General features: G+C 32.0%; 1 protein-coding gene and 1 long non-coding RNA gene across 15 annotated transcripts in view; one reads left to right on the top strand and one right to left on the bottom strand.

Moving 5' to 3' along the window:
• The window catches only part of LOC117210706 (serine/threonine-protein kinase tousled-like 2), a 30361-nt gene extending 3159 nt beyond the window's left edge, over positions 1-27202 (bottom strand). The window contains exons 1-14 of one of the 14 annotated variants that reach the window (XM_033453989.1): positions 26571-27201; positions 24772-25007; positions 19812-19897; positions 4194-4284; positions 3820-4082; positions 3435-3668; positions 2194-2286; positions 1513-1974; positions 1234-1437; positions 1054-1145; positions 649-796; positions 460-571; positions 233-371; positions 21-132 (exon numbers count right to left, since the gene is read on the bottom strand). In XM_033453989.1, coding sequence (XP_033309880.1) covers positions 21-132; positions 233-371; positions 460-571; positions 649-796; positions 1054-1145; positions 1234-1437; positions 1513-1974; positions 2194-2286; positions 3435-3668; positions 3820-4082; positions 4194-4284; positions 19812-19897; positions 24772-24802 — 2067 coding nt within the window. In that variant the 5' untranslated portion in view covers positions 24803-25007; positions 26571-27201. Of the gene's footprint in view, positions 1-20; positions 133-232; positions 372-459; positions 572-648; positions 797-1053; positions 1146-1233; positions 1438-1512; positions 1975-2193; positions 2287-3434; positions 3669-3819; positions 4083-4193; positions 4285-4417; positions 4441-4773; positions 5046-5161; positions 5384-6679; positions 7291-19811; positions 19898-24771; positions 25008-26570 lie in introns of those variants that run through there. The other 13 variants (XM_033453990.1, XM_033453987.1, XM_033453986.1 and 10 more) reach the window with 13 other exon arrangements.
• Positions 7354-22316, top strand: LOC117210708. Its single transcript, XR_004488142.1, has 3 exons — positions 7354-9119; positions 21908-22114; positions 22214-22316. It is a non-coding gene; the product is annotated as an uncharacterized LOC117210708 (long non-coding RNA).
• Positions 27203-27540: the final 338 nt, after the last annotated feature.

Raw genomic sequence — 27540 nt, 5'->3', positions numbered from 1 at the left:
TAGTATAATAGTCATTATACCTTTTTGCCATATAGACATTGATAAAATATAACTCCTACACTCCAAACATCAACTTTCGATGATATTTTTGGAGGATTTTTACCAATAACAAAACACTCTGGTGGAAGGTACCTACATAAAATATGCATTTTACTAATCAAGTTTAACATAGAAAAATATAAAAATGTTCCTAATATCATAAAGTATGTCTCTAAAATGAGGAAGTACATACCAATAGGTACCAGCTCCTTGAGATGTTAAATCCATTCCATGGTCTGGATTATAATTTTCCTCATCCATTACTTTACTTAATCCGAAATCTGTTATCTTTATTTCTCCACAAACATTACCTTCAGTTAATAATATATTACCTGCAAAATTACAACAATAATAGTATATAATTTAAAATTTTACTTTATATAATAAAAATAACATAAGTTATATACAATAGAAATTTACCAGGCTTTAAATCATAATGTATGACTGGGGGTTTTATTTCATTGAGGTACTTTAATGCAGATACAACTTGCATAACAATAGATCTTGCTTCTCTTTCAGGTATAGTCTTATGCTGAACATATTTAATAAAATATTTAATTACAGTAATACATAATAAATGTTATGTGAAAAATACGTTAATACACACACCTGCTTAAGATAAAAATCTAAATCATGGCCATCACAATATTCCAAGACAGTACAAAAAGAATTGGCGTCAATTTCAAACACATCATACAATTTCACAACACGAGGATGATCAAGAGCTTTATGTATATTGTATTCTCGTAACGCATGCCTGCATAAAGAATAAAAAAATATATACATATATACATATATAACAGCCAAGTTATATATATACATATATATATATATATATGTAAAACAATGTAAAAATATATCCTTATATAAAAATAATTAATGTCACTTATGTATAATTAAAACTGGTATTATTTCAAATATGTATTTTGTTGCGAAACTGTAATTACTTTTATTTTATTAATTAATTAAACTGTTTAATTCCAAAATAAAAAATTTCATTATAAAAGTACTTACTTAATATAATTAGCTTTCTTATCTTCTTTCCAGTCTTTATTTAGTTGATGCACTTTACAAGCGACATATCGTTGCTCTTTTAAGTCAAATGCCTGTAAAAAGCGAAATACTTAAAAAATAATTAATTAATTGTTTACTAAAACAAATGTTACTTTGAAATTAATAATTTCGTTTCTATACCTTATGCACTTCGCTGAAGCCACCTTTTCCTAACAACATTAATAAAAGGTAACGTTCATTCAATACAGGATGAGAATTGAATCTCGATTGGTCCTCGTTGTGAATACGTTTCAGTTCTCTAATGTGCAAGTTTCGTTCTCTTTCGAGTTTTTCCATTTCTAATTGCAGATCAGCGTCTTCTTTTTTCAACGCACTTTGTCTTAACTAAAAAGACAATACATATATGAGATTATGTCAAAACTACGTTTATTGCAAATAACAATCTGAAAACTTTGCTACCTTGAGTATTTCATCAGCTTCATAATACTCTTGCCACGTATAAGATCCAGGTACTGCATCTGGCTTTAAGAATGTAGCTTCTGTGCCATTATGCAAAGAAGGTTGAGGCTGACTACGTTTCCTACCAGTTTCACTGTTCGATGGCCTTTTTTTGAGTAGTAGCTTTTTTTGTTTATCAATTTCTTCTCGTTCAGTTGCGATTTCTTCTTGCCGTCGAGCTAATTCTTGAAACGCATAACCATCCGTCCAATTTTCTTGAAACGTTGCACCCACCCTTTGAGTTACAAATTGACCCAACCTCAGTCTATTTTGCATACACTTTTGCCTAGCCTCCTTTTTTTCTATGTTTGATTTTTCTTTTAGTAGCTTCTTTACAACATCTATACACTTATTTATATGAGATTTGTGCTGTTCAATTAATTTTTGTTGATTAGCCATTTGATGCCTAAGTTCATCAGTTGTCTGAAAAAGAAAATATGTACTGTTAATTATATGAAAATACAAATACTAATAAATCTTATTATAATAATAAATAATAATAAAAACATTAAAAAATATTTTACTTTTTATGCATTTTTCTTTTTGGAAAGAGAAAGAGAACTAGATGCTTTCCCTATTCTATTTCTACTACTAATGTATAATTTTACACTCATAGCACATTTCAGAATTTATTTTACTTACTCTATTTAATTCATCAATTTTGTTGTTACGTAATTCTAAGTCTGAAGAGGCTTGAGTTTCAAATTCTTGTATCCTCTGGCAAGTAAGTTCTGTCTGAAATGTAAATAACACATTTTATAATAAATACAAACAAACTACTGTAACATCTGATACATTTGTCAACATAGTTCATAAATACCAGATACCTTGTTGCACCCAAATGGATGTAACATGCAGTTTCAGTTTTAGTGCAATTTTTGATAATTTCATTTAGAAAAACGATCAAAGTTCCATCTTTGATAGAAATTTGTGATAAAGTTAGTTCTACACATTATTTAATTTAATAGGCCAGCCCTTTTGCTATTAAAAGTAAAACTACAGAGCAAAACCCAAACATATAGATAGAACAGAACTACCACACAGGCAGCAAGGAAAACACCAAAAATGTATGCATGATTTAAGGTATGCATGTAAAAAATTGTAGGACATTGTATATTTTATACATATTTTTTTCTATAATAATTGATACATTGTACACTATAAAACAATTTTTTTTTAATTTTATCACTTTTGAAATATAAGACTATAGCCAAATACCAAGTCAAAGACGGTAAACATGCACACCTATTTTTAATTTAGAAATTGAAATAAATGGAAATAAACAATTTTAATGACTTAAAAGCAAAACAAAATTTATTAAATAAGGAGTGACATTACAAGGTAGCCTGCACTCCTATGATAACAAATGGATACAGCGCTACAGTCCAGTCAGAAGTTAGCTGCAAATTTACTACAAACATCTGACAAGAAATGCCCATTACGAAACTAATTTTAGAAAATTAAAGTATATAAAAATGTATAAAATGTACTCTCTTATACCAAGTTGCAATAAGAGATAATAAGAAAAATGTAAAACGTGAAATAAAAGGAGTAAATAATATTTGTAAATAAGATATCTTCTAATGAAAAAAAATGATATTACAAAGGAATGCAGTTATTTTTTGAGAGATAAATAAATTAATTTTGAATATTTGTATGCTCTAGATACATAAAATTTCTTACATAGTTATTACTCCTAAATTATGGTTAAGTATTTGCTACATGAACACACAAGATCAAATTTTTAGTTTAAATTATATAACTTTTTTACCATTTATGAAGAAATTTTAAATATTTGAACAAAAAATTATACTATTTATAGCCAAGATTTTTATGGGTCGTTTCTTATAAAATGCTTGCAGGAATTACCGAATTTTGCTTACATTTGGGGTGTTAGTCTTCGCTTGCCTGACCTGGCTTGTCCTACTGAGGTTGGTAGGCCTTACCTGCACCTGCTTGCTGACCATCGAGCCTGCAGGTTGTGTTGAGGCTGGTGGAGGAGGAGGTGGAGGTTGAGGATGAGGTCTTGGCGGCTGCATCAGTGAAGAAAATTCTGCCACTGAAGAATTGGGTGTTGTTACTTGTGGTGAAAGGAGTTGTTGAGGCGATGGTGGATACTGTTGAAAAATAATTACACAAAATATCAGAAAGGATGTAAAGGAAAAAGTTACAGAGTCATAATTATATTATGGAAATGAAAAATTCTGTTAGAAATGATATAAGTAGTGTATGTCTATGTATCTATATATGTATACTTTTTATATTTACCATAGGATATCCCTGTTGAGGTGAAGGACTTTTAGCACCCCCATGCCGAATGGGGCTATTACCCAAATGATGCTTTGAAAAATACTCATTTATTTTTTTATTTTCAAGAGCAGCAACAGATCTAGACCCCTTGCTTCCTATAGGTCCCCCAGTAATTCCCCCACCTCCATCGTCAGCTTTACGTTTCCTTTTCCTCTCCGAAGGAGTTCTTGGTACCTTTTCTGGAGTATTTGGATCTACCTCCTTATCACTATGTGATGAGCCTAGTTATTGCAAAATAATCAAGCTTATAAAATGTTTTTGCTATTTTTAATTTACTTATTAGGTGGAAGTTTGTCTTTATCATTAAATAAAATAAAAATATACTGACTTACCAGTGCTCATGTTCGAGTCTTGACTATGAACTGACTGACCAGAGTTTACAGTTGATTGAGGTGCCATCTGAATTTGTGACCCAGCAGACATCTGAAATGAAAAAAAGAGAAAAAAATATTGATATAAAATAATAGCCGAAATATTCTTATTTGCAGATACTTCAACAAAATAGAGAAACGACCATTATGATGGTAAATTAAAATAATAGTTATTAAAATATTACCATACAGAGTAAAAGCTATTATTTCGTACAATTATTTATATCGCAAAATTTAATATAAACCTCCTAGAAGAAACAACATGGAGAAAAATATCGCAACGCGAATCAAGATTCGTTACTTTCAGTAGAGGTTACACTTCGAAAATCATACCGGCGTACAAAATACTAGATTATAAAAATCGCATGTTATTAAGACACGATTTATTATACAGAAGGAAACTTAGGATAGAGAAAGACTAATAAGAAAAAAGAAAAACAAAGGATGTCCAAAGGAGAAAGAAGTAGGTTCAATGGGAAATGAAAAGAGAAAGAAGAGAATGAAAAAGACAGTGCAGGAGAGAAAGAGAGAGAAGTGACACCTTCCAGGATAGCCTATGGTGGAGCCCCATAGTCGTATTTGCTATTTGAGCTAATAGACAGTATGTCAACCATAGGCACGGTTCCGCGCACAATTTGTATGTAAATGACAATAGTACAGTATGAACAAAATGTCCAATATATGTTTAGAGCTAGAGGAATCACGACAAAATGGAGGACCCTAACAGAGGGGAACGACGGAAGGGCAGGGAGTTACAGAGCTATAGAAGAGGTAAGAGGAAAGGCGATGGAAAATGGAGAGGGGGTGGAAGTAGAGAAACAGAGAGAATGGGAGATACAGAAGAGGGGTAGGAGGTAAGAACTCGATGGCAGAGGAGTGGTTAGATTGGGAACCACGGACGCGCTCCGCAAGGGGGCAGTTTTACTCACTGTTTCACATCCGAACTCTGGTCAAGTCGGATAGTTAACTGGCTTTCCTATCGTACATACTTTTCTGCATACGCACCAAATGTAGCCGCTAGGCAAACTGCCTTCAATGAACAACAACGATAACCGTGGCGACACATACGTCATCCGATTTGTGACGTCGATTCTTCGATAAATTACGCACTCTTATTATTATCATCGGCGGCGTGTCAGCCACGTTTACTCCGCGCGCGGTTAAGAACCCGGATTAATGGTAAGTTCTCATGGACGCGGTCACGCGTTTGCGCGTTTGCCAGGCGGAACGCACACGTTCGAATTCCACGCTCTGTCACTGATGTGCACACGTTATTATAATTAAAAGTATTGCTGCCACAAGGCATTGTAAATATAGATGAATCGTTTATAAGGTTACACTTCTGTCATCTTCATTTTATTCGCCAGTATTAGAAGTATTTCTTTCACACTTCAAAATTTCCGATTTACTCAAATTCATATCGTTCATTAATCATTAAATGTGTACGCATTTGATGTATAATATATTAGTACGATAATCGTAAATATAAGCAAGAGCATGTAAACTTGAGTATCACAAATTGTAATATACTTATTGAATAAAAGAAACACTCGCATTCTACTTATATACGTATGTTTTCATCTTATTGAAAATGTAATACTTTGCTATCTTCATATGAGATTTTTTAAATTTTATCAAAGTAAAGAAAAAGAGCCAAATAAAGCATATAAACAAAGCAATAATAATAATAATATCCTTGAATACTTAAATTAACTGAAATATATTAAAACTGTATGTACTTAAAATCGTATTGTATTAATAATTAATAAAAATCAAGATACAAATAATAAAAAAATAAAAGCGCAATTTTTATGAAAATATCACGTCTTCGAAATATTAGAAATTAAAACTTATGTTCAAATTTTATTTAAATGTCTAAAATCATATTGAATTTTAGGGAAACAAGTGTAAGCAGATATGTACAATCGTAGTATATGAATAAATATAATTTCCTCCATGAGATTATCGAGTAACAAGATTGTTTGAAAATAACAGCAGACGTGTGAAGCTTTAACGTAATACTCATGGTATACGCTCATCCTTGCTTCATCATAAATACTACGAAGTAGAAGTAAGAAGATGAAGAATCGAAATTCGATTTAAATTACAGTCACACATAGATTACAAATATCGAAACCTATGCCTATTGCAATGCAGAAAACTTATGTGTATCTAAATTAGGATAACGATGAATTACAAAGGTAAGGATTTTATGGCTTACGGGTGATTCGTTTCACTTTCTTGCACTTTACTGAACATGCCAGCAATCCAACAAAAGATAGGAAACTTCCTTATCGATGGATCAATGTCTGTGCCCGGAACTGGGCTAGAGGGCCGGGGAATCGTTTCTCCGGCAGCGATTTGCCTTTAAGTTAGCTTTGCTATGTGCGCTTGCGTTAGTGTGCGTAAGCAAGGAGGTTACATGGGAAGTAGTAACATATACGAACCCAGTGAATCGGGACATGCGGATTTTACAGTACACTCCTCTATGCCTCACGACTTGACCCTTCTATGAGCATAATCACCAAGTCGTATCGAACGATCCAAACGCCACACGTAAGCTATCCTTTGAACACTCACGAAGTTGGTTCACTTCGTATCTTCTTCAACTATGCAGTTCCTCTTGTAAAAGCGGCGTGCAGTTAGCGCGCCGGGTAAACAGCAACAGCACCAGCAGCAGCACCAAGTGCCGTCAATGGCCACGATAAACGGCATTACGCGTACGTTTCACGGGCCACAAGCGAGCCAAAAACCCCAGCGTAGTCTCGCCTAATCGAAACGGAACTGGAACTGTCCGACCACCGTACTGTTCGCATACTACTACCTAGCGGAGGTTTCTCTTTCTCTCTTTCTTGGCTGCTCTCGCACTCCCGCTTTCCTTGCCTCTCTTCTCCTCTCCTATGTACGGCAAATGAGCAACGCGCGAGATTCCGAGATGCGGCAAAAGGTGCAACCTCCACCTCCCCGCGACGGCGCTACTGCCCAACGATCACAACAGACAGGGAAGAGAGAAAGAGAGAAATTGCCGGAGTGCGAGAGGGAAACCAAGTGAGATCGAGAGACCTGCGAGAGGAAGCAGAGGAGAGGAGAGGAGGAGGAGAAGGAGGAGGAGGAGGAGGAGGAGGAGGAGGAGGAGGAGGAGGAGGAGGAGGAGAGGGCAAGCAGAAGTTGGCGAGCTTGGTGGAAAGGGATGGAGGACAAGTTAGAAAGAGAGCTAACTGAGTGACGGAGAGGTTTTGTAGGGGTAGGGTCAGGAGAGGTAAAGGGGAGGAAAAGGGAGTCGGAGGGAGGCATATGAGACATTCCTTCAGTGAACGGGTCGACCGAGTGTGAGTGCAAGCGAGCCGGTAAAATCGATGTGGCGAAGTGTAGCTGTGCCACTACGGCGTGCAAAGGGTGTGCTGTACCCTATACGTGATCAGTAATTTGCCTTGTGACGTTGTGTCGTACAGTCAAATACATTACAGTATTAGGTGTTCAATTTTATGTATCGACCAAATCAGATACGTCTATGTAATAAATATCCACTATGTATCTAAGAAATATGGAGCAAAATGTTTTTTTCGAAGTAATATACGCATATGTTCATTTTTTAATGTCGCTAACATGAATCAAAAGTAGGTATTAAACTGTATATATTACGGTGGCGTAGTACTCTTTTATATATAATACAATATGCCTGTGCATAAATACATATTATTTATTACTTCCTTCTCATTTTCATTCTTCGCTTATTTAATTATTATATTATTGTTCTTATAATAAATATAGGATTTTAAAAATTATGTCAAGAAATTTTTTTACATGTGTTCATTATATTATGATAACGTATTTGAAAACCACTAAGCATTTGAAAAATTTTTCCGATGGCATATAAATCTCTCAATAAAATTTCGGTATCGTAATAATGAAATGTCAAGATTCTTAATGTTGGCAAAAGTACATACCTAATGCGTATATATAAACCTGTCGAAGCACGCTTGAAGTTAGCTGCAACATTGTTTTATTTCGTAGGATCTTGTACTGACTTGCATAGTCGTATTAAGTATCGTGTATTGAGAGTGGCACCTGCCTCGGAATCAGAAGAACAGAGCGCCCTCGCAGTGATTCTACTAGTTACGCTCCTGAAATACGCCGTGCCGACGTGTGTTTCAGCCAGTGCGAGGGCGTATTAGCGAGATGTAGACCTAGTGGTGGGGATTGAAAGAACGAAGCGTACGTATGAGATGACGGCTCGACGAACGAACATAACTGGTCAGACCAGCGGCCTGGCGAGAACGCATAATAGGTTTAGGTTGAATCATGCAGTGTTTCTTGCTATGTAATCGCGTTTTTACAGTGTATAGTGCGGTTCTATGCTATTTATCATAGTGTTTAGTTTTCATTTTATTTTCACGATCGTTTACTAATTGCTCACATCTGGATACATTATCAGTACAATTTGTCGATTAAAAATTGTTGTGATGTCTTATTTGTGTGTTCATATTTAGAAGAATGTTTTTGAGCGATTTTATATTCGCATATCTGTGATTACTATGATACATATTTTTTTGTAATTTAATATGTTAGTTATTTCATTATACACAACTTGATATTGTGCGCACTTGATATCGTGATTTGAGATTATATCACTTTTGTTATTGTTATCACTTCTATTACAATTGCGAACTTTGATAAAATTATGAAATATCGAAGTGCGGAAATCATTACTAAAATAGTGTCAGCGTTTATGCGTGTCTTCTGTTTTCTGACGGCACAGTTGAACAAGACGACGAAATAGAAGTATATACCTCATACTATCGATGTGATACTCAGACAAGGAGCAACGTTGCAATATTTCGGATACTGTGACAACATCGCATCAACGCAGTGTTTCCATTTTTCGATGTATGTACTGAATAGTTCTAGCATATTTACTTAACGGACGTACAGTTCGTTCTCAAAAATTCGCTTTCTCGAAATAGAATTTGTGTTGAAGTATTTTCACCACGTGTTCGATATTAGATTTAAGCATACGTGATTCTTTATAATAATCAGATTTGTAATAAAAACTATTAAACTCAAGAAATTCATAAATTAATGTGGTTTAACAAGAATATTTCGATAATAAAATAATATAGTATATCTTTAAAAGGTGTTTCGATTATTTTATCACATAGCTAATTGCATAATTAATCTAACATTTGGTTAAAAGATTAGTATAAATATAGCACGTACGATTAGCATAATGAATAAGGGAATTTCTAGATATTCGAAAAAACATTTTGATTTCGAAGTAGTCTCGATACCTTTCAAATAAAATAAATGTCTTGATAAAATGTCATAATATTTCTGGATATTATGAACATCCTCTTCGATATTAAATTTTAACAATTTAGGAGGTACACGTGACATGTATAGACATCTTGGCATAAATATAAGCATGAAAAATAGGAAAGAGCTCAAGAGCACATTAACGTAAAAAAATAAAGTGAAGGTAGATACACGTTTAGCTCCTAGACCTTGCAATGCCATTCGATTGTAGAAAACAGTGGCGACAACAGCCAGCAATGTTCGACGTGACGGCAACACAGCAATGACTACCCCCACTCTTTCATGGACGGAACCACTGTTTTCCCCTCCATGTGTTGCCTTAGCCCCCTCCAATGAACTCCCAATAGGTCGCACGCTCATTAGCCCAGTCGCGCACGATTCTCCCTCTCTGCCCCGTGTAGTCGCATGTCTCTGGCCGATCAGCTGGTCGGCCACGCGGCGTTGCCTCGTTGCCTTGGCTTGCGCTTTGCTCACTGTTCACAGCCACGCGGTTTTCTGTGTACACCGTTTCAGGAAAAGCTAGGTATGTTCCGGTGCCCCGAGTAAACGGCGTGTGCGCATTGCACACTAAGAGTTCTCATCATTTTGCTCGGGTTAAAATATCCTTTTAAATATAGCGCAATCGTTACCGAATATTTTTATTAATTTTGCATTTTCAACATGCTTATTTATTTATTTATTTAATTTTTAAAATATTTTCATAACCGCTTTTAAATGCTGTTTGTTACCTTCCTGGTGGTGTACTATTCAATGTATTATTTTAAATAATTTTTAATCTAGATTGGGGTTAAAGTCTTGCTACGTATATTCCAAACTTTAACTAACTTTTACTTATTCCGCTGTTTGCAATATCTTTCACACATTTTAACTCTTTCGAAACCACCGAGACTATTTCCAAGTTGCAAGATCATTTTTTGAAAGACTGATACCACGCATTTTTCTAAAATTATGCAGTCCTATTGCAACATAGAATTCGATTAATAAATGGGATTATGCAATGCATGAAATGAGTAGTAGTATTTTCATTAAATATATCACGAGAATATAGATTACATAATGTATCTACGAAAACGAGGGAGTTGATAAATAATAGGTTATAAAAATAAGTAGTGTTCTCTTCCTAAATCTAAATTATTGAAAGCAAAAGTAAAATAATTAAATATTTGAAAGTATTGATTACTTGTAAAAATAATAGCTACATAATCTCATGGAAAGTGTGATAATCGATTTCGCAGATTATTAAATAATAATTAAAAAAATATTTAATTTTTCTGAAACGAATTTTTATGAACGTTTTTTATGAAACGAATTCTTCGTTAACCTGTCAACCGGTAAAGTCGAGTTAATTCGTTACTTAAATTTTTAATCTCTTAGATACAATAATTTCTTTACTTATGAATGTTATATTTTTAGTGCGTTGTTTTATTTCTGCTGAAAATAAATTATATCATATTTATATTTGGAAGAATTGACTTATTGAGTTAGATTGATTTATTTTTAAGTTAACTGTTAATTTTATGATTATAGAAATTTCTGATTAGAGGACGATCCGGTTATCAGGATAAGATCTACTTTCAATAGTTTTTTCTAAATTTTCATTTATAGTTATGATATATTTATCTATATTTATAATTTTATCTGTAAGTATTAATATAGACTTGAACATAAATTCCTAAGTTCATGATTTAAATATATACATGTAAACACTATGTTTATTATACGTTAAAAAGTATTGTGCAGTAATAAAATTATTGTTATATATACATATATACAGATATATATTGGAATTATATTATTATTTTATTATATTATTATTTATTATACTATATTTTATATATATATATGGAATTAAAAAAAGTGTCTTCGATAAAAGATCAACGTGTACTTTGATATATCACATTATTTTCTTTTTTTAATATCGATGATAAAAGAATGATGTTTTATCAATTTTTTAAGTATAATTACTGTGATAACTTTATATAAAACTGGCGCAAAATTTTATTAGTGATTTATACAGCATGATTTATTTGTTATATTATGTATGATATTTAAAATAAAACTTAGGGTGGGGCTCAAATATATGAACCTTAACCAAATACTAAACTAGGAAGATCAGTAACGATCGAATGCTCTAGTTCTTCTACGTGGCACTAGATGGTTGTTGGTAGCGACCTCTTTATTACGGCCAAAATTTGTTTCCTTGACGATTAGTAATTTTGAACAAAATGTTATAGATTGGAATAAAGTTATATTTTAAAGATCTTTCTTCTATTTTCTTACTCGATTAATACAGTTAAAGTACACATTACCGAAGAGATAGTGGATAGAAGTGTTTTGATATGCTATTTAATATAGAAAAATTATCCGTTATTATCGGTAAATATATAGGAAATCTCTCAGAAATTACAGAACTTATAAACGTTCATAGGGAATTCATTAGAAACTCACAAGGATGTGGTAACTCTGAAAATTCTGTGAACATTAAATAACTAATGTACCGAATAATTTTTTAGAACTTTATATGCAACGCACTTCTCTTCGAATTTCTTTAACATTTGTTAAAAATTTTCAGAACATAATTGACGCATTTTCAGAAAATAATTGCAATTGAAGAAATTTGATCAAAAAGGAACTAAATGATTGTATTCAAAGATTGTATTTTAAATTACTTAACTATAGAATATGTATAACAGATGTATGCTGCTATTTTCATATCTTCTTTCAACTAAAGTAATTAATGGTATAATCTGAAGAGGACTAATTCCAAAAAGAATAAGACAACAATTTATAATAAAATTATAATAAATAAAGTTTATAAATACTTATGCATGTGAATAATTATTTAAATATGTATTTAAATGCTAGAAAAATGAAACAAATGACTATGTAGACAAGAATAAGACGTATAAAAGAAACAAATAGATAAAATTAGAAGTTAACAATAAGAAGACACACGAATAAGTAATGAGGAAGAAAAAGGAAATATGTACATACGTGCATATGTCTATTTTTCTTGTATGCACAGATATCAACGTATCAACAGTCGGCGAAAGGTGTTCAATGTGACGCTACATGCGGATGGTAATGTAGATTGCGGGTTGAATTTTAGGTGTCGCCCCCTTTTCCGTGCTGTATCATAGATGTGGTATAAAATAAATCTGACATTCTGTGTATTTTTGTGTCACTCGGTTTGGGTCTTCGCGAGTACTCTTATCATTTTCATGTCGTTACCAACATTACCGATTTAACATCAAATAAGATTAGTACACTTATAATGATATAAAGTTAAAATTAACTATAGTGAATCACGTGTTTTCAAAATAAAATTTGGAGCATATCACTGTGTTTCTTCAATATCTTACTAAGCTTCATCAACAGCAGAAGGTCATGAATGTTATATCAAAAATTAATAAATTACATACCTGAATTTTATTAACTACAAATCTCTTATTAAAATTACAAAATCCCAAATATCCGTTTCTAAAATAGATGATCAAAGTGAATACTTTTATACGAATCTTTTCTTTAAATGCTAGTAGGTGATTTTTTGTGAAAAAATAGAGAAAATATAATACTACATTTTTTGGGAATCAAGTTGCGCACATTTCAAATGAATCTGAGTATAAACTACTTACTTATTGTTAAATCCTTTTTTCCAGATTTAGTCACACATAAAACTCTACTTTAGTAGTGAGAAAACGAGTGATATTCTAGACCTTTAGTCCTTTCATTTTTCTTTAGCAATTATTTGATAAAGCTCTGAATCTATGTTTACATAACATTTTTTCTTATTTATATCTATAAAATACTGGCAACGTTTGGCTAAAGAAACTTAAAACAGCCTGTATATAATTTAAGTAAAAAATTCTTATTACAAATTTTAAATCTTTATGATATTTACTTGATTGAATTGAAGAAAAAGGAACTTAAAATTTTGTAATTTTAATAAGGGGTGTTTATGCTATAAGAGTTACATATATCTTTTGATTGCTAAGGTATGTGTGGTAAGGCTACTTGAGTGCATTAACAATACGCAGTATATAGGTTGAAATACATAAAGTGTGACAAGCCACTTTCTTCGAAACCGTTGCGCATATCGATTTTTAAATTAAATGAACTAGGATAATTATTTTGTATGCAATAAATTTTATAGTCTCCTAGACTTGAATTTTAAAGTTTCGATAAGTATTTATAATATGATAAATTAGAATAATTCGATTATTAACGATGTGAAGTTCAATTAAAAGTTTAAAGTTTTAATATCAGATGCGTACGAGAACCAGTCAATATGAGATAGTAATTCGTGAAGAATACATTACGATACCAGTTTTGCAGAGTAGATCAGTATGTAAACACAATAGTCATCGAGAAGAAAACTGAAATATCACTGATACAAGACAGGACGAAGTTACAAGCTTTTGAAACTCGAAAAGGTTCTAGGATCGTTGAACACAGGTCTATCTATACGTGTTTGGTTCTCAAGGTTGGTAGGTAGGTATGTATAAACCTTCCATGCAATGTGCGTAGTACCTACTTACTATCGAAAGGATCAATACAGGGGACATGCACCAGCAACTTGCTTGTTTTCATGAATCTCCCTCGCTAAGACTGTTGGTTACGAGTCAATCTAACCCATTATACTTTTACTATGAAAAAGGTAGCTTCTTGCTTTAATTTTTGATAAGTCATATGATGACGAACTATTATATGACCTTCATATTTTATATTAACCTAACCTAATTTCCTCTTTTAAACTTTTATTATTCATTTCCGCAATTTTTAATTTTTTAATGAATTTTATCCAATTTCATCGATCTAATACATTATCATGTAGCGCAATTATTTTATGTACATGCGTGTTATTTGAATGGGTTAAAATCTAATTTAAGATTGCCAAATTATTTGCATATTTTATGAGTTTTGTGAGCGTTATAAATATAAAATGCATCTTGCATTTGTAAATATAACCATTTATCGTAACTGAAATTATAAAATTACAGAACTAATAAACTCAGTCAGAACAAAATATAGGCTAACGGATTTATTTTCAAAAAGAAGAGGTACAAGAAAGGATATACCCAGAGATGATTCGCGTATCCTTTAACCTCTCTGATCTCCGGCATCCTATGATCGGTCTAGTTCGGGATAACTCGTGTACATTCGTAAGTCTTGACCGTTCGGGAATATGTCGAATTTTATAAATGAAGTATTCTTATAGTTATAAATTATGGTCGTAATAATATTAGGGTCATACAGAAGTTAATGAAACACACGGAATTCGAGAATTTAATCTTTTTCTTTTTCGAGAAGACTAAAGAAAAACCACTAAATATGTACACCACTTCTTACAACCGTAAAAATTACTCTAAAATTTTCAATTTTTGCACAGTTACGAAATACAAGATATGACATAATAAGATCTAAATAAAAGTATACGAAATCAAGCAGTCACGTATATGATCGAATGTCACCATGTTCTTGGACATCGTGTCTTTTTAGATTGTTGTTGTCGCGACCGTTACTTTATCGAGGGATGATACCACCCTTGTGTGACCACGTCTGCCGGGCACGTGGCAATAAATCAGAACGAATGATTATGATATGAGCGAATGCGGGATTGAAATTGCGTGTCACATGTCCCTGGTTGATGATCGAACAGCTTTATCCGAAGGAACTATTAGATCATCCTGAAAATTTCCACGACATTTTCGTATTTAGTTTTAATGGCACAAAAATACCTATTTCAAGCATATCAACATAACCATATTTTAAAGGTTGGTATCTTTTGAAATAATTGCCTGAACGATTACTAAAAAACAAAAGGTAACAATAGAAAGAAATTTATTCTTTTCTAACAACGCTGTAATAAAACGAATAAACGAATTGATCAATTTTCCACTAGAATAAAATCCTCCGTGAGTATTTTGTTGCAAAAATCAAGACAATCGCTGCCTGCCTGAATCCTTATCATCATATCACTTTCATATTTTATATTTTATTTCTATATACAGGGTGATCTACGAATTGGTTGACTTTTTTAAATGACACTACGTAACTTTGACTTCATACCGTTGTAGTGGACGTTAAAACGAGTTCAACGACCTGTTACTATGGCTGTAAAGTGATACTGAATGAATGTCGATTTCATCAAAGGACAGTCATCGTTAAAAATTATTTTATTTCCATCAAATTATACGTTTCAACATGAGCTTCAACACAAAAAATATTAATTATATGCATACTACAAAAAGGAGCACAAACAGGCTACAGAAATAGACAAGCCTTATTTAGTATGATATTAAATGTTTAGAGAACGTTGGTTGAGCACTTACGGACCTATTTCTTGACCACCTTTATCCCCGATTTGTTCCCATTAAATCTTTTTCTATAGAATCAGCTACAGTCAATGGTCTACGCTATTGCAATTTATAACATTGATTATCTAAAGCACCGAATCCGAACAGCATGTCAAAACATTCGTTATGACAGCATTGTAGGAGCAATCGATACAAATTTACTGCATCTTTCGGAATCATGTTTACAAGATTATGAGATACAGTTAGAGCATTTATTATAATAGGACGCACAAACGTACTGCAACACTAAAGAAGGTGCGTTTATTTCTGTACGTTGTTCATGTTCCTTTCGTAAGAGTCCTTCTGTGTGTATGACTAACATTTTTCTTGTTGAAGGCTAACCATTTTGAAATGTGTAATTTGATCGAAATAAAATTACTTTTAACGATAACATCTCCGTCGATGAAACCGATATTTCAAGATTTTGGGTCATTTCAAGGTCATAGTATAGCAGGTTGCTTAACATCAGCTACAATAGTATAAAGTAAAAAATACGTAGTGTCATTTAAGAAAGATAAGGCGACTTTGACCTTTTATCGAAAAAACAATTTTTTGGAAATGTCTTATATTGAATGTCGATTGAAAATTGATTAGCTTTTATTTAAAATATTTCTTTGTCGGACCATTGGAAGTGTCTGAAAAATCGTAGCGACCGATTCGAAGATCGCTCTGTATATAATGCCCATAATGTATACATAAATTGATCACGTGCGAATATCTTTAAGAAGACAGAAAATTTTCTTGGATACAAAGTTCACGTCTAATATGTAGCATTATAAACTAGACATTTATGAGATACGTGTGATACTTTATAAATATCATATAATATCGAATAAATCCTATCAGCACAACTGTAATTCCGAGTGCAAAGGGTTAAGAAAATACTTCATCAAACTATGCTCATCATCAATGATGAGCATCGTGTAAACACTTGTTCAGTAATTTATTGTCACTTTATCCCCTGACCTGATCTTAACGTCTAGTTTGGTAAACATGAAATCAGTTATGATCTGTAACCACAATATGAATCACAAAATGTTAATATGAATTAAAAGAGATATTCGCAAAGATAACTTATAATATATAATGTACTTGATAATCTATTTGTGAATGAAATTGCAGCAGAAGATTAGAAACGGCAAAATCTATGTGTAAATTTCTTTAACAGGTAGTAAATAAGAAAAATATTAGTCTTGATAATACGTTGATAACTGCAGCGAGGAAGGTTCGAAACTATCGATAGCTGCGTTTCAAGTAACATCCGCCGGAGGCGAGCAGTGTCGTTAATGGTAGGTAGGAAGTAGAATTGCGAGAGAAGGGGAGAAGCAGAAGGAACGGACGTGCATATTCGGCTTCTGTAGGGAGCATAATACAACCCGATACGATTTAATACGATCCGTCATGATTCGGCATAGTTGTCACAGCATACCGAATGATATGAGGCGTTGTATAGGAATAAATTGACCGCTTATTTGTTCATTAATATTATTTACAAAAATTAGTTAAGGGGGACAATCGTTTGAAACTAGAATAAAAAAAAGAAAGAAAGATTCGTATACTTAGTAGTTGCGAAGATAAGAATTCTTATTTGAAGATAGTTTCGGTAAAATTCGACAAAAGGCGGCAAGTTTGAAGATCTGTATCTTTTCTAACAATTCCGATATTAGCAAAATGATGACAAACTCCCTATTTTCATATGAATTACAATATACATGTGAATAAAATTCAATTGAATAAAATTTGGATTTAGTTTCGATAAGATTCCGTACATCGAGTAGAAAAACAATCAATTTGACGTGGAATGGCTCATACACCTTTACAATTATTTATAAAACTTTAACATTAAGTATCTGATAAATTCTCAATGTTTTTATAAATGTTGAATTTACACGTAAGAGTTTCCCTATTATTGCCATAATCGCGCCTTTTTAGCTTCCGGCTAGCTTCGAAGACTTACAAGCTTTTCTTTCTATGGAATAGTATATCTCTTCTTTATCTTCTCTTAGTGTTTTCTTATTTTAATACAAATTAAAACGACCTTTGACGGTATTATTACGGTTAGACATTCGTACACAGTTTAGGTCTCCTCACGCGTCACTGTTATAAGATAAAAGGAGGTCAGAAATAGGTTAATAGTTCAAAAGTACAAGCCAAATATGTTGGCCGGTCAAGGTCATTTCTCTATCGTCGATTCACCATATCAACGAATCTGATATAACAAAACCTACAAGCGTGGTAGTTTGACGGGCAGATTACAGAAGTGACTTCAATTTTTCTTCTTACGACAATATACTTTATTCTATCTTATGCGTTACGAGGCTCTTCATTTGTTAGTCTGTTTTTACTTATAGCGTATGCTTCGTCTTTATATTTACGATGAAAATAGAACTTAAAAAAAGCTGGGAGAAAAATGTCTTTGGCCAGTCTTTACATCAATACAATGCAGTACAAGTGAAAGGCAGAATTTATAAACAACCCTGATATATACACCTGACTATGTATTACAATTAGAGTTCGAAGATACATAATGTAAAAAGGCCTGGCAATAGTATATAAGTGTAAAGCTCTGTAAGTGAATTTCACAAATTACAAGCTATCTGATTGCTCTATTCGATGTGAGATAGCAAAATTGTACAATAGAAATTGATAGTATAATCTACAACTTGTCATTTGTCATTTGCTATTATGTGAGAGGGTTCTGAGTATCTACATGATTAATGTCCATTCAAGCTAAATAATGCATTTATTATGTTATATTGTGATCTGATTATGTGTTATAACGTAATGCTACTGACTAAAATTTTGTGCAAATAAATGGATTCATAAAGATAAAGGCGGTTTTACCGTATTTACAACCTAATTCAACGACCTTAAACCATCAAACAATTGACCTTAAACCATGAAACAACCACTATTATTTTTTCTAAGATAGAATTCATCGACTGCCTAACGGAAGGAATGAATATATAGAAAACGAAGAAAACTGTTTCGAAATTTGAGACCTACTTTATTTTTTCTCTAAATAAGTCTAAAGCTTAGTGTAAAAAGGGCAGCGAATTAATTTGTACACTAATATACTAATCTCCACATAATACACGATATCGATACTGCTCCAAGAGGCAGATTAGGGTTACATCGGATAGTGCGACTCGGGACATCCGTGAAAGTCATCCCATCGTCGCATAGCCTAGGAATACAAGGCGGATCAGAAGGGAAACTGGCCCTTGCAAACTCTCGAAGTTTCGCAAATGTTCGACTGCACGATATAATCCAAGTTTGGTAATAGGGTGGTACACCTGAGACGGAGAATCTCATATCAAACAGCGAATTGTGTACGTTTGCAAAAATATACATAGGAGTAAATCTTCACTTTACATTTCACTGCAATTGATGCATGTTCCATTAAAAACAATTCGTTAAATATGTATTTTTTACTATTCATTTTTATTGCACTGTTAATTGTAATATAGATAGATCGTAATATAGTTAAACTTTCGATTAGAAAAATATATTTTACGAAAGAAATTCGATGGACGATCGTGTGTTTTACAGATTTACATAGGACAATCTGCAGTTTGCCAATACTTTTATTCGTCACTGTATTCGTTCGCAAAAACAGTCGCTGTGACCTAAAAGCGGATTCGTCTGCTCAGAATATGTAATAAGTTTGCTATGACCTAATGGTGAATATATTCTCTCAGTAATTATCACTTCAATTTTAAAGACACACAAATTTTTCCATCTCACATAATGTCGAAAGATATTATCGTTATATTGAAACGATCTGCAATCCACTTTAATCGACTTATAATATTTGCTAAATATGCAAAAAGAATGAACAGAAAGGGAAACAATGCAGAAGAAAGCAAGGAAAAAGAGAAAGAAAAAGTACAGGCGAAAAATAGCTTACCCGTGCTCCGAGAAAGCGGGCCTCCAATAACTCCTGCTTCCTTGGGTCCAGGGTGGCCTGAAAGTGCTCCATCTTGACGCCAGCGCCTGAAAAAACACATCGTGGTTATTAAATCAAACTGTATCAACTTGATGAGAATTCTTAAGGAGAATTGTTTAAAGAAAATGTACGGATTAAAAGCAAATTTCGTGGTTCGAAACTAAATTAAAGTTTCGGTAAAAATAACATTCGCAATAAAGAAAGTAACACGTTTTAAGCATATAACAATTGGCAGGACAGACAATGGAAAGGAAATAGCATATACAAAACGTACAGTAATTCATAAAATTATTTGAACACTTAGAGTTAGTAGGAAACTTTTACGAATATGTTATGATATTACATACATAACATATTGTATTAAGTAAAAACCATTACCATTATAGCGGTGATAATGAGTCATACTTCATTACAGCGCTAATTAAATTTCAAAATGCTTTACATAGCACGCATAATATGCTATTCATGAAAGATTTCCATAAGTATCCAAATACTTTTGCGAATCAGTGATAATGAGCGCCAATTTTTGTTAAACTCTGATATAAAAGACAATTTAAACAAATATTTCATGTCTACTTCCTCCTTCTTTTCCCTTTCTCAAAAAAAGAGAGAGAAAGAGAAAGAAGAAAAAGAAAGGCAGAAGAATGCTATATGTGGAAACATTTTGTATCGTTGAACAATCTTCGGTTTTGCTTCGTTTTTATCCTCATTCAAAAAGCAAATATTTTCTATGTTGATTATGTCGTATTTGTTTAATAAACTAGAAGGACACTTGTCTCTAGTTCGTTGAGTTTGCCTATTTTCCTAATGTGTACCCCGATTTATGAAATAATAGAGAGAAAAGAATTTGATACACATCTTCATTCATTAACGCAAAGTCTTTAATATAAGGAAATTGTATCTTATTGTTAGTTATCTGAAATATTTGAAATAAATGATGAAATATTTTTTTTTTAATTTATAATTAGAAATTTTAAAAGTTGAAAAATATTACAATTTCTTAACGTAAAATTGTTCTTTTTCTTTAATAAATTTAAATGGATATAATAGTTATTCGGTTATCTTTTCTTACGATATCCAAAAAAGAATAGAAACAAATCTTTAGGGAATATTGAATAATATTTTGAATATTCATATCTTATCTTGGGTTGCTCGGTTAAAAATATTTGGAAAGTGTAACAGCGTTGTTCTAGAGTTAATATCGAAGCAGTAAAGTATTTAACTACTTTTTTCACTTTCGACACAATATGGCACCAGATCCATTTTCATGACTCTATTGGCTACCTTACTCGCCACTTCACCACCCGTCAGCCACGGACCTACTCTACCCTTACTCTTAGCCCTAACCTTAGTCCTTCTCAAGAAACACAATTCCTATAGTTTTTACCACTTAATTTACTACCAAACTCCGCCATTTTCACACATCTCCTTTCCAATTAAAATAAACAAATATTAAGGGCACAAAGGATTCAATAGATATCACACACATATCCAATTACTCATCGTTTAGTTACAACTTGTGTATTCGCAGTTATTATTTTAAGGTTAAGCTTTTGAGGAGTCGAAAATTATAGGTAGATTTTTAATTACGTGATTAGTTAGCAACTTAAACCTTCCTGTTGTTCAAAGGTTTGTTATATTTGTATTAAATATAATAATTTCATACTTGTACATACTTCTCTCCCAATAATATTAAAGTAAACTAAATATATTTTTCAGATGGCGCTGCTACTTAATACAGAAATAAGAACTTTATTAACCTTTCTCAGATCAGACTGCAACCGTGAAGGAATTAGTCTGATATGCTACTAGTAATATCGGTAGCATAACACAGCTTTGTAACTAGGGAAATCTCATTAATAACGAATTAAAGACTCAATGCGATATTTACTGATTTGATTTTTATTAGATGAATGTCTCCAAGTTGGTAATAAGCTAATAACGGTGGAAATCAGTTGGGGGCGATGGGTGATGCAGATGATAAAGGAAATATGCGAGAGAACAACAAATAATTAGGAACAATACGAATGTATGCTGAACAAAAATCTTTGTTGCAGATGACACACAGTATTGTGCCATTAATCCGCTGCTGTTGATTTTATTCTTAAAACATTCGGAAAGAGATTGGCTGAGAAACAACGAAGATGGGACTGGAAATTCATTTGACTGTGAAATTTGTGATCGACGTTTTAGCAATTGTCGATGAAGATATCAAGAAAATCTTCAAATCGTTAAAAAGTTATTCCAAGGAAAATTAGCTCGGCGTAAGTATAGATTGTTATATGTTAACAGTATAGGAGAAACGGACCTATTGTTAGAAGTAGCAGAGTGTTCTAAATACGTAAGTATTTGGTTCTTTTCAGATGACTCTTTTTCATTACCTGGAAAAGAAGAATATATCTCTTGGACGTGTTCATCAGCCCGATGTTACTTTATAGAATCGAGATGTGGCGACAGTAAAAAAAAGGACGAAATGGCGATAGGATTGTATAGAAATATTCCAGATTACACGTGGAGATTGGAATCAAGCATAGCGAGAATAAGTATACAGATCAAACAGAGAACCGATAAGTATGGCATACTGATCATAGTTAAAATGAAAGAAAACGATGATTTAGGATTTGCCTAAAAGAAGATTTGGGGGTACAAAATGGCAAATCTTTAGAATGGGAAACAGAGTCTATTAAAGCTTTAGAAGTAGGAATAAAGCTACCGTCATCTGATCAGGAATATGACATCCTGGAGAATAATGAAAACTAAAAAATGTAATGGCAAATATATCCGAACATATAAAAAGATATTTAGATTGTGATTAGACTACGGATATTTATGCGAAACATTCTTATAGACATAAATAAAAAATTGGAATAGAAGAGTAGTGTCTTACTCTTCATATATAGTAATCTTATATTTTTGCATATCTACACTTGTCATAAATGCATGCATATCTGCATTTTAGTGATAACGAAACGGTTAAGCGTCATAAGTTTTTGAGGAAATGAAATATCGTGTGAAGTATTCGATAGTATTCGATAACTTTATCTTACTACTTTTATTCACTGAATAACTTAAGAAATCAATTCATGGAAAAAATTTTCCAATTTACAATAAATAGTGCAATTAACATTTCGAGAAAAAGATTCTATTACACGGTTATAGAGCTCGTCAAACAGCACGAAATTTTCCGTTAAGATTTTTTCTAACTTCATTTAGAGGAGGGATAATATAATTTGGCTGAAATGTTAGAATTCAAAAGCATTATGTGTTATGCATTATTCCCAAAATATATCATTCGACGAAATCATACATTTCAGTTTCGTCATTGTTATTAAAATAGTATAAATTATGTCACGCATTATGAGTGAATATGTGTATGTGTACATATGTATATCTAACAAAATTCCAAACGGCATTATACTTTATTTTTTGCCCGAAATACAGCGTATAAGGCGCATTTTTCCTGGGATGAATAAAAGATTGCATGAATTGTATTATAATATCTTGTAACTCGGATGGTAAGGTCGGAATATTCGCCTAGATATTCGATATATAAAGTAATTATGTCAAAATATTTATCTATAACTCTTCATAAAGTACAGAATGTTACATATAAAAATATGTCTCCTTTTACAATTTTTCACATATAATAGGAATTGTAGGTATATTTGTTAACTGTTACCAAATACATATATAAACATACATATAAAACTGAAATACTATTCAATATTTTCATTGAATGTAATTATACTTTTGAAAATGTTAAATAACTTCATACAAATATAGTATGTCTATACAAAAATTAGTGTACATCGTTTCAAACGATAATAAACAATTAAAAGGGCAATAGACAGCAATAAATTTCTTTTACTTTATTAAAAATTCATTTTTTTCAGTCATTTAGAAAAAGATCCATTGCCCACTTTTATTAAATTTAATTATACGATCTTATGCTCAAAATGAATACTTTTATTTGTGTATTCAATTTAAATATTTAATTTGACTTTAGGTTTTTAACAAATCTTAACTGAGACCTTTAACATCATATCTCAGTTAATAACAGAAAAAAAATTTTGAAGCATTCTCATATTATATAATCAAACCAACAGTTACAATTAACAATTGTTGCATTAACATAATAAAGCAAAAATTTCTTGTATAATATTTTTGATAATTTGGTTTCATCATGCTTGACATAAATATAACACTCGTTGGAACAAGATAAAGGGCATTGGAATAAGCTTAGACTAATTTTTACAAGCAAAAGATTGTATAATTATATTTATGTCGTGTATAAAGCTTACTGTTAATGTCATTTATGAAAATAAACATGCCATATTAATTTCATCTACATATACATATAGATCATGACGGTATCAGCCATGACATGACATTAATAATATTAATTTTTAATTTGTCAATATCTAATATAACATTTTTATATTGCGAGCAAATATAATATATTACATAAAAGAATAAGACTTGCCATGCTTTATAGGTTATTAAAACATATTGATAGCAAATTGTTAACCTACTAGTTATATTGTAGTATGATAAAATAACAGTGGGGCTCATAGTATATTACATTCTATACACAATACTTTATTTTATTTACCAAATTAAAGGAAGTGTAAATTGCAAAAGATTATTTATTATCTCCTGCTTTCCAAAAGCAGTATTCTGCAGAATCCTGATTACCACTGACATTTTAATGATAAAATGTAAAATTATAATAAATAAAATGTGTAATTTTATAATTTACTTGTAATCATATTTCTTTGTCATTTTCTTGTTACTGGAATATAATATAATAATAGGTGTTTCAATTTCAGTATGCTAGTAACTTCATGCAATATAGTAGGGTGCTCGTCTAACTTGGATTAAAAAATGTGTACTCACATAATATAAAATTTATAAAACTTACCACCACCAGAATTCCAACAGTTATCAGTCATCCCTGTTTATCCATCTGTAAAGTTGGCACTACATTATTACACTGACATCCAATTTGTTCTATTATATCACATCACAAATATATTTGTCAGGTATATGCACTTTCGATGCACTTTTATCTGTCTTGCAATCTTTAAATAAACTCCTAGTTTCGTTGAGTCTTCTTACACCAATGAGAGCAAATATTACATTAATAATTTCACAACACTATCAGCACACAATATCAAATACATTAAAATAATTGTAGATTTCCATATTCAATAAAATTTCTGTGACTTATCTCTTTGAATATAATATATTTGCAAAAACTATTTTATATAACGCTTAAGTAAATGTACCAATAATTAAATGTAATGTATCGACATATAATTACTGAATTCAACAATTTTCATTTATTTCATTTTTAATAAAAACTATATTTGGGAAAAGAATATTAAAACTTTTAATATTATTTAATATTAATTGTATACCATATCCCTTTTGTATTTCAATCAGATACTCTAATGCATTATCTTATATATATAATATTATTAAATTTTATTAAATAAATTCAACTGAAAGATAAATTATTTTCAGGGTATAGGCAGAGCGTTGGTATCAGATGCACAATAAAATATTGTTAGTTAAAAATTGGAATCACTACAAAAAGAATTTAATAATAGTAATTATTTAAAATATTAGATTTTTAGATAAATTAATTTCCCAATTTTATGATAATATTTTAAGTGTAAATTTCATACAAAAATTTAGTATAAACATATGTACCTGTATAGAACAATACTATATCATTCCAAAAATCTAAAATCACAATTTAAATATAATCTTTTAGGTAAAACGACTCATATTTTTCTTTTTCTACAGTGATAAATTTCTTGAATAATAATCTATATTGCTATATAGTAGTAACAGTTAGAAAAATGACTGCCATATTAACCCCAAGTATATGTTAGGCAAACAAGAACACATCTGAATGAGGGATGATTGGTCAAACGGCGTAATAAAATACAAAATAATTCATCAAAATTTCATCGTAATTATATTTTGAAATGATCGAAATTCACGTAGATAAGAGTCTTCATTAAATATTAAGGAGAGGTTATGAAACCTTGTAAATAAAAACCTTGTAAATTCAGAGCAAAAGCAGTATGATATTACAGAATGACTAGAAATTTGTACAAGTTAAGAGAGAATCGAATCAGTCGAAACAAGATATTGAACCTGTTGTGCGGCGAAATCCTGTATCATAGCCATAACAGTTAGCTTAAAACTTGAAATGAAGTATAAAGAAGTACGAAGTATTTTTGTCGCGCGATCAAATCAGTGAGCCACCCCTCGCATTTTTTCAACAACGTATTGAGAATGTTCGTTTGACAATTTTAGTATGTTACCATATATGGTCGACAGAAATTCATTATCATAACAAATTCGTGCGATAGTATTTAATGAGCTAAAAGATTTCAAAGGAGTAGGTTACTTGGAAACTAGACTTGACATCATGACGATTCTTACGAAAGCACAGAAATGATCGTGATACATGTTTATGAACGATTTGTTCATAAATGTACCACAGGATATCTCTATATTGTCCGTATTACACTGTTTCCTCTCCACCCCTCCCTACCCTTATTCTTTCCATCGCTACTTCCTTAGATAATTCTATCTTTTTCGTACTGACCAACAAGGTTACATGCTCATCGATGTGAAACAGTGTATGAGTCGTGTTCGTGAATTTTAGTGGTCAGTTAACAAATGCTCTGTCTTTTAACGTACCTTGTAAAACATAATAAAACACCGTTTCTTCCTCCTACTTAGTTTTTGTTTCTTTCCTTTTTGCTCTAACTAACTACCTCTTTCTTTCTCTTTCACGGCATAGCGCATTTTGCTTATCGAAAGAAAGGGGAAAACTCATCTGGAAAATGGCTGCCACCAGCCAGTTACCGATTTATCCCTTTCTTGCATAGCTAGTTTTAATGTGGATAGTAACAAGTAAGAAAACATAAACGTTGCGAATACTCTTTGCAACTAACACGGCAGATCGTTGTTATGATCAGAACACCGATTACGCGACAGCACAAACGTATATTCTAGACGCCGGCACATACACGTAATAATCGCACTACTTGCTACTCCGAGAGAGTATACGTACTAGTTTTTTCCTCCAGAAATCTTACGGGAAGTTTATCTTTTGTCACTTATACATACGAAAACAACGCGCCACTTGTTAACACGATGATTTATCACAAAAAAGTCACTGGAGCGAACAATAATCATCAGCGTCTTAAAATCACTCCAATTTTCTTTTGCACGTATTTCAACGACAGTGACGTCGCTTCACCATGGCACTCGCACGAGTTTGTCTGTCTCACTCGCATCAATAGTCTCTTTCGCCACCTTACGACTTCGGGTATTATCGGTGAACTACGATGTTTATTCGGCACATCGGCTGACCAGTCACTGTTCACACTCAGATCGTCTCTGCTCTCTTCGTTACCTATTACTTAGCTACTTTCGGATAGTAGGCACTGCTGTCGCTAACTAGTCTTCTAATTAATGAAAATATACGTAAACAAATTATTTCTAACGATCATAATCTACCTTCCTTTTAATTTATTATTTTGTTCAAGAAAGTTATTCGTTTATCTCTGAATAAGAAAAATTGTCCAATCTCTTTTATGGAATTCACATCATACCCATTAATCTATTGTACTTAAGCACATGCAATACAATATATATGTATATG

Source organism: Bombus bifarius, unplaced genomic scaffold, assembly GCF_011952205.1.
Source record: "Bombus bifarius isolate JDL3187 unplaced genomic scaffold, Bbif_JDL3187 scf7180000008208, whole genome shotgun sequence".
NCBI classification, from domain to species: Eukaryota; Metazoa; Arthropoda; class Insecta; order Hymenoptera; family Apidae; genus Bombus; species Bombus bifarius.
Note: the sequence above shows the minus strand (reverse complement) of the source record. Positions and strands in the feature narration are given on the sequence as shown.